The sequence below is a fragment of the Chaetura pelagica genome, unplaced genomic scaffold (genome assembly GCF_000747805.2).
Source record: "Chaetura pelagica isolate M959 unplaced genomic scaffold, ChaPel_1.0 scaffold274, whole genome shotgun sequence".
NCBI lineage: Eukaryota > Metazoa > Chordata > Aves > Apodiformes > Apodidae > Chaetura > Chaetura pelagica.
Genome location: NW_009952983.1, coordinates 1,150,872 through 1,162,678, shown reverse-complemented (window position 1 = coordinate 1,162,678; position 11,807 = coordinate 1,150,872). Strand labels below are relative to the sequence as shown.

The 11,807-nt window shown below is 46.8% G+C and overlaps 1 protein-coding gene and 1 non-coding gene across 2 annotated transcripts in view; one reads left to right on the top strand and one right to left on the bottom strand.

The window, feature by feature from the left end:
* TBPL2 (TATA box binding protein like 2) overlaps window positions 1-8,751 on the bottom strand; it is a 12,159-nt gene extending 3,408 nt beyond the window's left edge. The window contains exons 1-5 of the mRNA XM_009996473.1: window positions 8,701-8,751; window positions 2,827-3,233; window positions 1,726-1,813; window positions 1,032-1,123; window positions 1-157 (exon numbers count right to left, since the gene is read on the bottom strand). The exon at window positions 1-157 is cut by the window's left edge and continues 4 nt beyond it. Coding sequence (XP_009994775.1) covers window positions 1-157; window positions 1,032-1,123; window positions 1,726-1,813; window positions 2,827-3,233; window positions 8,701-8,751 — 795 coding nt within the window. The remainder of the gene's footprint in view (window positions 158-1,031; window positions 1,124-1,725; window positions 1,814-2,826; window positions 3,234-8,700) is intronic.
* Window positions 6,078-6,149, top strand: TRNAG-UCC. The gene has a single exon. It is a non-coding gene; the product is annotated as a tRNA-Gly (tRNA).
* Window positions 8,752-11,807: the final 3,056 nt, after the last annotated feature.

The following is an 11,807-nucleotide window of genomic DNA, read 5'->3' as shown; positions in this document are numbered from 1 at the left end:
CTGGTGAGTGAGAACCAAGCCTTCCAGCCGGATGGGGAACCTCACATCACAGCTCCCAACCATGTTCTGTATCTTAAAGTCCAGGAACTTGGCAGGGAACCCGAGCTTCTGCACCACACGTGCGTACTTCCTGGCCGCAAGCCGGGATTGCTCCTCACTGAAGGAAGAGCAGGAGGGGACAAGCTGCTTTGCTTAGTACTGTCATCTGCTCTTAGGCTGGAAGTCAGCTTAGAGCCACCACCATGCTAATCTGTCCTCTGGACAAAGATATGCTACTGCTCAAAACAGAAAGCCTCCATCCCCAAAGTCACTTCAGTGATCTAGAAGATAAAAGGCACTTTTGTCATTCACTTCCCTGGGGTCTTTGTGAGGACACCCAGGAGTTTCCCTCTTCAGAGGTTTCTTAGTTCCTAACACCATTTCTCAGAGCTAATCCAGGCAGCAGACTGCAGACACCAGTAGAGTCATCTAGCTAAGCTAGCTGGGGTGATGGCAGAGGTTGGAGAAGAGGTCTCCTAAGCTGTGAGTTAATGCATTATCTTACTGACAGCTTAGGGACATAAAAATCAAGGCAGCTGCTGAGCTTGAAGAGAAGAGAGCTTCAAAGTACAGGAATAATCTTTGCTTCTCTTCAATTCCCATTTTCTCTAGAGGCAGATGTGTTGACTGGTGAACAGAGGCACTGAAGGGAGACTTGACAGACACGAGTTATGTCCTAACTCAAAAAAAAAAAAATCAGTGAGAAATGCAAATAACACCTTAAAAATTCCTGGGCATTTTAGCAGCTTTTCTGCTAATGTCTGCTCAGCTCAATCTATATTCAGGGAGAGAACCAAGCAGTTCAGTGACGACTAAATTACTCACATGAAGAAAACCAGGCATTTTTCAATACCAGTGCTTCATTTTGTTCTTTGCAATCACAACAGTGCTTTGCTAGATAATTTAAGCAAGCTTTTCTGACATTTTTGATCAGAATATAGGTACAGCTGCAAGACCCAGACCTTTAGAAGGAAGGAAAAGCAAAAGAATACCTTTTTGCTCCTGTGCAGACCATTTTTCCTGAGCTGAAGATGAGGGCTGTTGTTCGTGGTTCCCTGATCCTCATGATCACAGCAGCAAACCTCTACAAATTCAAAGGAAGACCTCACAGTCCAGCTGAGGGATTTAGCAGGGACTGCATTTCTGTTCATTCTTGCAAGGATCATCACTTTGAACGCTCCACACAGGATGCATTTGCTTTCTGTTAAGTGTTTATTTACCACTCTGAAGTTATTTTCCAACCTGCCCCTAGGACAAGGGGGCTTAAGATTAGTCACAGAGCCACTGCCTTGTCCCTTGGATTTTGTTGAGCAGTCTGGAGTCACCTACAGAAACACAATCTGGTGTTCCCAGCATTTTCCTGCTGGAAGTGTCATGCCATACCAGTCTGACTCCAGTAGCTCTTTAATCTAGACAGGAGTTTTAACCCCCAGTGAGGGCTGCTTATACCCTTTCAGCTGGAGGTGGCTGACCACAGGTAGGAAGAATTCTTAAACAGCCTGGTAACATCTCATCTTGATTAAAAGAAAAAACAAATTCAGAGAGGAGACCACAGGATTTAACAGGCCAAAATTGCAGATTCTACTAGAGAAAGGACAAAGCTCATGGTGATTCCTAGAGGTTAGAATCCAATAGCACTGAGAAAGGGAAGTGAGAGGTTAAAGCTTAAGAGTCTTTAAGGTTTACCTTTGGGTTATACTCTGCATTTCTGGCATGCAGAGCTATGTTCTTCAGATCTAGTTTACAGGCCAAGTTTACAGTTGACACTATATTCCTGAGGAATGAAAGAGGAATTTTTTTTATTGCCAAAGCAGGTCACTTCAGAGCCAACTTCCAGCATTATTAGCTTGATGTGGAGTCACTCCAATTAATAATTGCCATAAACTAATTTCCTGCCTGCCTCTTTCCCACTAGCATTAAGCTACTTCTGGCAAAACATAAGTAATTTAACACCAAAATTACAGTTTGAGATATAACAAGGTATTAAATTATTAGTCCCTGAATCCTAAGTTTGTGTGTCTTCCAATAACTACATCACTTTGTTCTTTTACAGCTTTGAACTGAACCATTACTGAGTGTTTACAGAGTTACTACAGCACTTTTAAGGTAGGTGAGGGTATGTTATTCTCTACAGGTATAAACTACTCCATAGTTGCTCTAGCCCACACAGGACATGATCTTTTAACAGGACCAGAATTTCTCTCACTCCTTTCCCTGTCCCTTTCCTTTGCTTAGTTCAGACTGGTTCTGCTCTCAGAAAAGCAGACATTTTTAAAGCCCTGGAGCCTGCTGTCATCCTTAACATTCTCCTGGCTGGAAGAAATCCTTTTCAAGTAATTTTTCTCTTTTCATCCTGCAGACTGAAGTAACCAGCAGTACATACTATATATAAATAATTTCTACCAAATACTTTTCCCATGGAGATACTTCATCTCCTGTCTCTCAGAAGAGACTTTTTCCTCCTTAACAAGCCAGAGGCATTTCAGATACTCACCCAGCATGTTTATCAAGTCAACTCTCCCTTGTTTTGCTAAGCTTGCCATTGTTCTGTGCCATTTTGGTATTGTGCTGATCAGCAGAGTTATCCAATTGCCTTCCAGTATTGTTAGGTCATTATTTCTCTTTGAGGTGATATGGAGCTAAATGTCCCCCCTGTTTTTTTGGGGTGGGCTTATTTGAGACTAAACCACTCTTGCTACATTCTCTAAGTGAGAAGTCAGAGCTGTACCTTACAGTTTAAGCAAAACTATTATATATGCTACATATATCATACATACATAAACTTACTGTAACTGAGGAACTATGCCAGAGCTTTCTGATGCAGGTGTCACAGGGGTCACAGGAGTCATTGGTGTCAGAGAAGGACAGACACCAGATGCCTCAGGAGATGGCTGAGTTACATCTGGATAGGACAAACTGCTTTCATCCATGAAGATCCCACTGTCCTCATTTCTTGATGTTGAGCCAATAAGCTCTTTTTGTGTTTCATTACCATCTTCAGATAGATTTTGCTCTTTGCTGTCTTGGGTAATATCTGGAAGAAAGCTGAGGTCCACTGAGGAGAAGTCTGTAGGAAGCTCTTTGGGCTGATTAAACTGAGAACCAAACACCACATCTTCAGTTGTTTGAATTGGCAGGTCTACATCATAAGGGCTCATGGAAGTAAAGAGCTGAGGACCAGTTGAGAGGTCATCCTTGAATTAATAAAAAGCATCATTAAAGACCTTGTAAGAAAACATTTAATCAGGAGACTAAATTAAGGTTACTCTTCTACTCAATGAGGAAGTTGAAATAATTTTCCCCATACATATTATAGAATAGCCTTAAGATTTTAAAGCATGTTGCTGGCTTGTCTACCAGCTTATAGAAATCCAGACAGCTTCTATAGCAGGGATAGAGATTTTCCCACCACATTCCCAAGGCAGTCCAGAGCACCCCTGCAGGACCCCAAGCCGAGCAGTGCTCTGTGCCTTCAGCAGGGACTGCAGGAGCAACGCTGGCGCTTTGCCCTTCACAGCCCTTCTGTACCTCAGTTCTAAACAGATCCAACATGATTTTTTTCCAGGGAAGACAGCTGGCTTTACCTCCCTCATATGCTTCTGTTTCCTCTCCCTCCTAGCAGGGGACAGTGTCCGTGCTGTGTTGGATTCGTGCAACAGAGGGCAGCAGCTCACAGGATCACGGGCAGTTCATTCTTGGAGGTCACCAGACTAACTCAAGTGAGACACAGTCAGCAAAGCCAGCATCCTTTCCCACAGCAAGCATGCAACTTACCTGCAAGCAAGTTCTTGCATACTAATGACCTTCTTTATCAGCTGTTTATTATTAAAAGCTATTTAAAAGGCACTGTAATATTGAGGAGGCAAGACTTTGGGAAAGGATTTGTTTCCTTCTCCATTATAGCATAAGCTTCTAGTTAGTGGAAAGCTTCTTCCAAGAAGGTGGTTGCTGCCAGTACTCACAGCAGGTGCCAGCATGGACTAGATGATCCATACAAGAGGTTTTGTGTTCATTTAGGCATTTTTTTGGGCTCGAGAGCCAAAAGGATTAAAAAAGTCCAAGCACAGATCAGAGCAGGGAATGGTGCACAAGACAGAGGCCCTTAAGTTGGCAGCAACTGCCTGAGCTCCAGCAGGAGCAGGGTTTCCAGATCAATGGTTTTCAGCCCTGAGCTAGTGCTGCTCTGTGTTGTGTGCTAATCAGCTCACTTAGCAACACAGCCATGCACACAGGGAGAACTCTGCTCCTGCTTTGCAGCATATTTGCTTGTAGACACTTGGAAAGCCCTCAGTGACAAATCCTCCCAGAGAACCCTTAATAGCTTGAATACAGGTGTGATCAGATCTAGCTCTGAAAGCTTTGAAGGTGTAGGTTCAAAACTGTTTCTGAAACTTAAATTCTAGGTACAGAACCCCAGGTGAGATGATTTGGGTCAGAATGCTACAGAATAAGACTAGATACTCCTTAGCTCTTCATCTCTTTGGAGAATGGGATCCAAGAGCTCTATCTGAGAATTAAGTAGTCAAATACAAATGTATTAACAGTATCCCATAGCAACATACTATGGGATAGTTAAAAACCATTTGTTTTAAATAGATATTTTCAAGGTAGTGACACAGGAGGGAAGGCACAGTCTCTGCAAGGCCTCCAGTGGTCTAAGGCTCATCTGTACAAGAACTAATTAGAAAAATTTTCTAGGAACTGTGATCCAGAGAAGATGGCACAAAAAATTAAAAAGACTCAGCCCTGCAAGCCGGCAGGACCACTCACACACACTGTGCTGAGGGGCATCAGAGAAGAAGAGAAATAGAATAGTAAAAAAAGATGCAAAGCAGACAGCTTGTGGCATAGCTTAGAGAAAGGTGACAGAGGATTGAGGGGTGTCTGAGGCTGGAAGCATTAAGCAGCTGATAAACAAATCAAGAAAAGGAAGAGGAAGTGCATAAAGTAGATGGGAAGATTTGCTTTCTGTGTCTTTTTCAGCAGGTTTCCATCTAACTGGTCTGGGCAAAGCCCTTACAGGGTTAAGCAGTGGGGGAGATTGCCTCCTTGTCAGACAGCTGCTCAGAGGCTATGAAAGGGGGCACAAGACCTTGTTTATGTTGGGCTGCCTGCCAAGGGTTATGGCTATAGACTCTAGGTTAATTAACTTCACTGAAGGCCCCATCAGCAGCATAGCTTTGGACATCTCCCAGCAGCTCCAGGAAGGAGATTTCACACATAGATCCTGTCTGAGATCACTACTTTTAGGGCAGCTTGAGGGCAAAAAGCCATTTTCACTTCCACGCAGGAATCCCTGCAATCCAGGTACAGACAAATCAAATCCAGCTGCTTAAAAACCAGACTTGTTTTTTCTTTTTCTTTCTGCAGCAACATCTCACACATCTGCTATTAGCAAGTACCCCAGCAAGTCTGAAATACAAGCCCAGTAGCATTTGTAAAACCCTGGGTGTATCTCTCCACATTATGTATTTAATGGGGCTATATTCAGCAGGCTTTACTGATTGCCACTGGGAAGTCTCTGGGTTTAAGCAGCCTGGTGCTAAACCCATTTTCTGAGCTGGAAAGCAGTTTAGAACAGGAAGCACCTCAAGGAGTTGTGTTCCTTGGGTGAAGGTGATGCTCAGCTGCACAGCCCAGCCCTCTCCCAGTCCCTCACCCTCACAGCCCCCTGCAGCCAGCTAAGACCAGCAAGGCTATTCCAAATTAAAAAGAGAACAAACAACAACATTGCAAACACAGCATAGATTCATTTTAGATGGAAAAGACCTTTAAAATCGTTGAGTTCAACCCAGCACTGCCAGGGTGACAAATGAATGTCCCTCAGCAACACACCGGCAGGGCTTGGAAATCTCTGCAGGGACAGGGACTCCACCGCTGCCCTGAACATCCTGTTCCAAGGCCTAATACCCCTTTTGGGCAAGACATTTTTTCCCCCTAATATCCAATATAATTTACCAACCAGCAGGGAGAAGCTGGAGCCTCCTGGGGCAGGGAGGCCGCACTTGTGCTGCCAGCGGGAGCGCCTTCCCAGCGCGGCGTTGGTGGTATAGTGGTGAGCATAGCTGCCTTCCAAGCAGTTGACCCGGGTTCGATTCCCGGCCAACGCAGCAGTCCTTTCTTTTTTTTCTCCCCTGCCCGCCGCAGCTCTCCAGGTACCGCTCCAGAGGTGACGCCCTCACAGGATCACGGGCAGTTCATTCTTGGAGGTCACCAGACTAACTCAAGTGAGACACAGTCAGCAAAGCCAGCATCCTTTCCCACAGCAAGCATGCAACTTACCTGCAAGCAAGTTCTTGCATACTAATGACCTTCTTTATCAGCTGTTTATTATTAAAAGCTATTTAAAAGGCACTGTAATATTGAGGAGGCAAGACTTTGGGAAAGGATTTGTTTCCTTCTCCATTATAGCATAAGCTTCTAGTTAGTGGAAAGCTTCTTCCAAGAAGGTGGTTGCTGCCAGTACTCACAGCAGGTGCCAGCATGGACTAGATGATCCATACAAGAGGTTTTGTGTTCATTTAGGCATTTTTTTGGGCTCGAGAGCCAAAAGGATTAAAAAAGTCCAAGCACAGATCAGAGCAGGGAATGGTGCACAAGACAGAGGCCCTTAAGTTGGCAGCAACTGCCTGAGCTCCAGCAGGAGCAGGGTTTCCAGATCAATGGTTTTCAGCCCTGAGCTAGTGCTGCTCTGTGTTGTGTGCTAATCAGCTCACTTAGCAACACAGCCATGCACACAGGGAGAACTCTGCTCCTGCTTTGCAGCATATTTGCTTGTAGACACTTGGAAAGCCCTCAGTGACAAATCCTCCCAGAGAACCCTTAATAGCTTGAATACAGGTGTGATCAGATCTAGCTCTGAAAGCTCTGAAGGTGTAGGTTCAAAACTGTTTCTGAAACTTAAATTCTAGGTACAGAACCCCAGGTGAGATGATTTGGGTCAGAATGCTACAGAATAAGACTAGATACTCCTTAGCTCTTCATCTCTTTGGAGAATGGGATCCAAGAGCTCTATCTGAGAATTAAGTAGTCAAATACAAATGTATTAACAGTATCCCATAGCAACATACTATGGGATAGTTAAAACCATTTGTTTTAAATAGATATTTTCAAGGTAGTGACACAGGAGGGAAGGCACAGTCTCTGCAAGGCCTCCAGTGGTCTAAGGCTCATCTGTACAAGAACTAATTAGAAAAATTTTCTAGGAACTGTGATCCAGAGAAGATGGCACAAAAAATTAAAAAGACTCAGCCCTGCAAGCCGGCAGGACCACTCACACACACTGTGCTGAGGGGCATCAGAGAAGAAGAGAAATAGAATAGTAAAAAAAGATGCAAAGCAGACAGCTTGTGGCATAGCTTAGAGAAAGGTGACAGAGGATTGAGGGGTGTCTGAGGCTGGAAGCATTAAGCAGCTGATAAACAAATCAAGAAAAGGAAGAGGAAGTGCATAAAGTAGATGGGAAGATTTGCTTTCTGTGTCTTTTTCAGCAGGTTTCCATCTAACTGGTCTGGGCAAAGCCCTTACAGGGTTAAGCAGTGGGGGAGATTGCCTCCTTGTCAGACAGCTGCTCAGAGGCTATGAAAGGGGGCACAAGACCTTGTTTATGTTGGGCTGCCTGCCAAGGGTTATGGCTATAGACTCTAGGTTAATTAACTTCACTGAAGGCCCCATCAGCAGCATAGCTTTGGACATCTCCCAGCAGCTCCAGGAAGGAGATTTCACACATAGATCCTGTCTGAGATCACTACTTTTAGGGCAGCTTGAGGGCAAAAAGCCATTTTCACTTCCACGCAGGAATCCCTGCAATCCAGGTACAGACAAATCAAATCCAGCTGCTTAAAAACCAGACTTGTTTTTTCTTTTTCTTTCTGCAGCAACATCTCACACATCTGCTATTAGCAAGTACCCCAGCAAGTCTGAAATACAAGCCCAGTAGCATTTGTAAAACCCTGGGTGTATCTCTCCACATTATGTATTTAATGGGGCTATATTCAGCAGGCTTTACTGATTGCCACTGGGAAGTCTCTGGATTTAAGCAGCCTGGTGCTAAACCCATTTTCTGAGCTGGAAAGCAGTTTAGAACAGGAAGCACCTCAAGGAGTTGTGTTCCTTGGGTGAAGGTGATGCTCAGCTGCACAGCCCAGCCCTCTCCCAGTCCCTCACCCTCACAGCCCCCTGCAGCCAGCTAAGACCAGCAAGGCTATTCCAAATTAAAAAGAGAACAAACAACGACATTGCAAACACAGCATTTAAAAAGAGAACAAACAACAACATTGCAAACACAGCATAGATTCATTTTAGATGGAAAAGACCTTTAAAATCGTTGAGTTCAACCCAGCACTGCCAGGGTGACAAATGAATGTCCCTCAGCAACACACCGGCAGGGCTTGGAAATCTCTGCAGGGACAGGGACTCCACCGCTGCCCTGAACATCCTGTTCCAAGGCCTAATACCCCTTTTGGGCAAGACATTTTTTCCCCCTAATATCCAATATAATTTACCAACCAGCAGGGAGAAGCTGGAGCCTCCTGGGGCAGGGAGGCCGCACTTGTGCTGCCGGCGGGGAAGCCTTCCCAGCGCGGCGTTGGTGGTATAGTGGTGAGCATAGCTGCCTTCCATTCCCGGCCAACGCAGCAGCCCTTTCCTTTTTTTTCTCACCTGCCCGCCGCAGCTCTCCAGGTACCGCTCCAGAGGTGACGCCCCGTCCATGGACACAGCCGCCCTGCCCGGCCCCCGGGGGCGGATTTAACCCCGCGGGGCAGGTGGGGGTGATGGGGCGCAGAGCCCTGCGCAGCTGGTTGGGATTTAAAACGAGCTCTCAGGTCCCTCCCGGCTGTGATTTTTTTTTACTCCCAGCAAAATAGTCTGTGAGTTTTTCACCGGGGGTTTCCTCCAGCAGGGCTAGAGAAGTCAGGGAGCTCTGTTGTGCTTTGCATTGTCGCCATCATCAAACGGTCTGGAGTGGAAGGGATCTTAAAGATCATCCAGTCCCAACCCCCTGCATGGGCAGGGACACCTCCCACCAGACCAGGCTGCTCCAAGCCCCATCCAACCTGCCCTTCAACACTGCCAGGGATGGGGCAGCCACAGCTTCTCTGGGCAACCTGGGCCAGGGTCTCACCATCCTCACAGTTCATTATCTTCTTAATGTCTAATCTCAATCTCCCCCCGTCCAGTTCACAGAACAAATAAAACCTATTCCTGGCCTCTTCCCCTCCACTGGATTGAAGATAAATGGGGAGTCAGAGCTGCAGCTTGCACCTTGCAAAGATAACACTTCACCTCTAGCTAGTACTCTGCATCCAGCAGGTGGAATGTGCCCTTCATTCACCCCACCTGCTTCATCAAGTGCCATAAGGCACATCTTTGGCTTTGAGAGGAGCTACTCTCCAAAATGAAAAACCTCAGACTCAAAGCATAGCAATGAATCAGAGACTCACAGAATTGTCAGAGTTGGAAGGAACCTCTAGAGATCATCTAGTCCAACTCCCTGCTAAAGCAGGATTCCCCAGAGCACATTACCCAGGGCTGCATCCAGGTGGATCTTGAAATATCTCTAGGGAAGGGGAATCCTCAGCCTCCCTGGGCAGCCTGTCCCAGGGCTTTGTCACCTTCATAGTAAAGAAGTTTTCCCTCATATTTCAGTGGAACTTCCCATCTTCCAGCTTGTGCCTATTTTCCCTCATCCTGTCTTTGGGAGCTACTTAAGAGTCTGGCTCCATCCTCCCTGCACCCACCTTTAAATACTTACAGGCATTAATAAGGTCTCCCCTCAGCCTTCTCTTCTCCAGGCTGAACAGTCCCAGCTCTCTCAGCCTTTCCTCATCAGGGAGATGCTCCAATCCCCCAATCATCTTTGTTGCCCTCCACTGAACTCTCTCCAGCAGTTCCCTGAGAAATGGAAATGGTCCCCATGAAGTGGCCTGTTCTCAGCTGGGCCAGCGTTGCTGACACTGCTCAGGGGGAGGAAGCCATCACTCCTGACAATCACCCCTGTCCTCCCCTGGCAGACATTTTGCCCACCAAAGTCTCTGTGTCTATCCCCTCGAGGGATGATTTAAAGCTATTCCATTTTTGGAATAGCTTTTGGAAAGACTCCTGGGCGGGGACTTCATGTGTGAGGCAGCCTGTTCCCAGGAGGGGGTTTGTGCTGTGCTTCACTGGTGGTTGCTGTGGGGTCTGGTGCTGCTGGACTCCACACCAGTGGCTGCTGCCTGATGGGTTCCTTCTCTCCCATCCTGGCCCTGCATGGTGAGGGATAGATGGGTTTCTGCAAAGGTGCAGCTGGGGACATGTCCCTGTCCCTGTCCCTGTCTTGGCTGGGAGATGTGCTGTGATCAATTCACCTGTTCAGCTTTCTGCTGTGAAACTTGCTTGCAAGCAGCTAGCTGAGCTGAAAAAAACCCTTTGGAAGTAGATGCAAAAGCCCAGGCACAGAGCAAGTCTTTGGGAGGTGCTGCCAGGCTCTTCTTGCTGCCTCAGAGGTGTGAAGGACTAGATTTGTATCCTTTATCCGTGGGGCAGAGCGTACGTGGCTGATGAGCATCCTTCCCTCCTCAGCACAGCCTGCTGAGCTGGTCTGGTGGTGTTCCTGGGCCTCACCTTGCTCTGACGCTTTACAGGTGCCAAATCCCCCTGGCCCCAGAAAAATCCAGCCTCGAGCAGTTTGATTTACACACACAGTCCCTCTCCCAGCACCCGGGAGGCACGTCAAGCAGCAAAGCAAGGAGAGGACTCCCTGGGAGGTTGTGTCTTGAATTACAGAGGCTGGTGGAGCTAGCTCAGACCAGTTCAAGATGGTTAGAACCAAAATGTTCAGGGCTGGTGGGTGACTGGGGTGGTTGCAGAAATTCTGGCTGCCTGTGCCAGCACTGCAGGACAGGGTGGCACAGGACACTGCTCCCACCAGCTGCTGCAAGCTCAGCTATAGTACCTTCAGTTTCTTGGTCCAATTAATCCTTTGTTGCACTGCAGAACCCACTAGAGATGAGATATGTTCATCCTGCAGCTCCTGGGGACTTCTGAAATCTCTCCTGAGAAGGAGAGGTCAAGCCATGGTGTTTTAAGTGAGAGAGGCTACGTCAGAGATGAACATTAAATACAAGTATCTTAATATTAGTGTTACTTCTTGCTTTGGGTAGGGGTGTCCTGCAAATGTCATGGGCACCAGCAGGAAGTGATGTGGTTTGGGAAAGTAATGGAATTTGGTGCCTGCTCCATTAAATGGGTGTAGGATTGTTTACCCATCTTGAGGTGGAGAAGAAGGGAAGAGGTTTAGAAATCTGCAAGATGATCAGAGGAACCAAGAGGCCCACTGCCTGGGTGAGTCAAGCTCTCAGAGTTGCTTTGATGTAGGGCAAGTGTCTTCTGGATGCTGCCCAAGAGAGGGAGGCATGGCTGTGCCTCGGGAGGGCTCTGTGCTCACAGCCTCCTCCTGAAGCCTGGACATCCACTCGTGGTGGAGTGGGGTGCCCAATGTTGGGGATCTCCAGCGAGTGGAGGCATAGGTAGTGAGAGGTCCAGAGAGTGTTGATCCAGTGAGCAGGAGGCACAGAGTCTCTGGGCCTTAGTCTCTCAGGCTCTTCTTAGTCATCAGAGGCACCATCCTCTCTGCTGCGAGATAGTGTTCTTCCTTCTTCATCAGAAGACTGGTCCCTGTCATCAGTTGGACAGATGTTAATTTTAAACATCTCACTTGGAACTCATGACACTTACCTGCTCCGTTTCTGATCATCCAGATCAAACAACATTTGAAAAGGAAACTC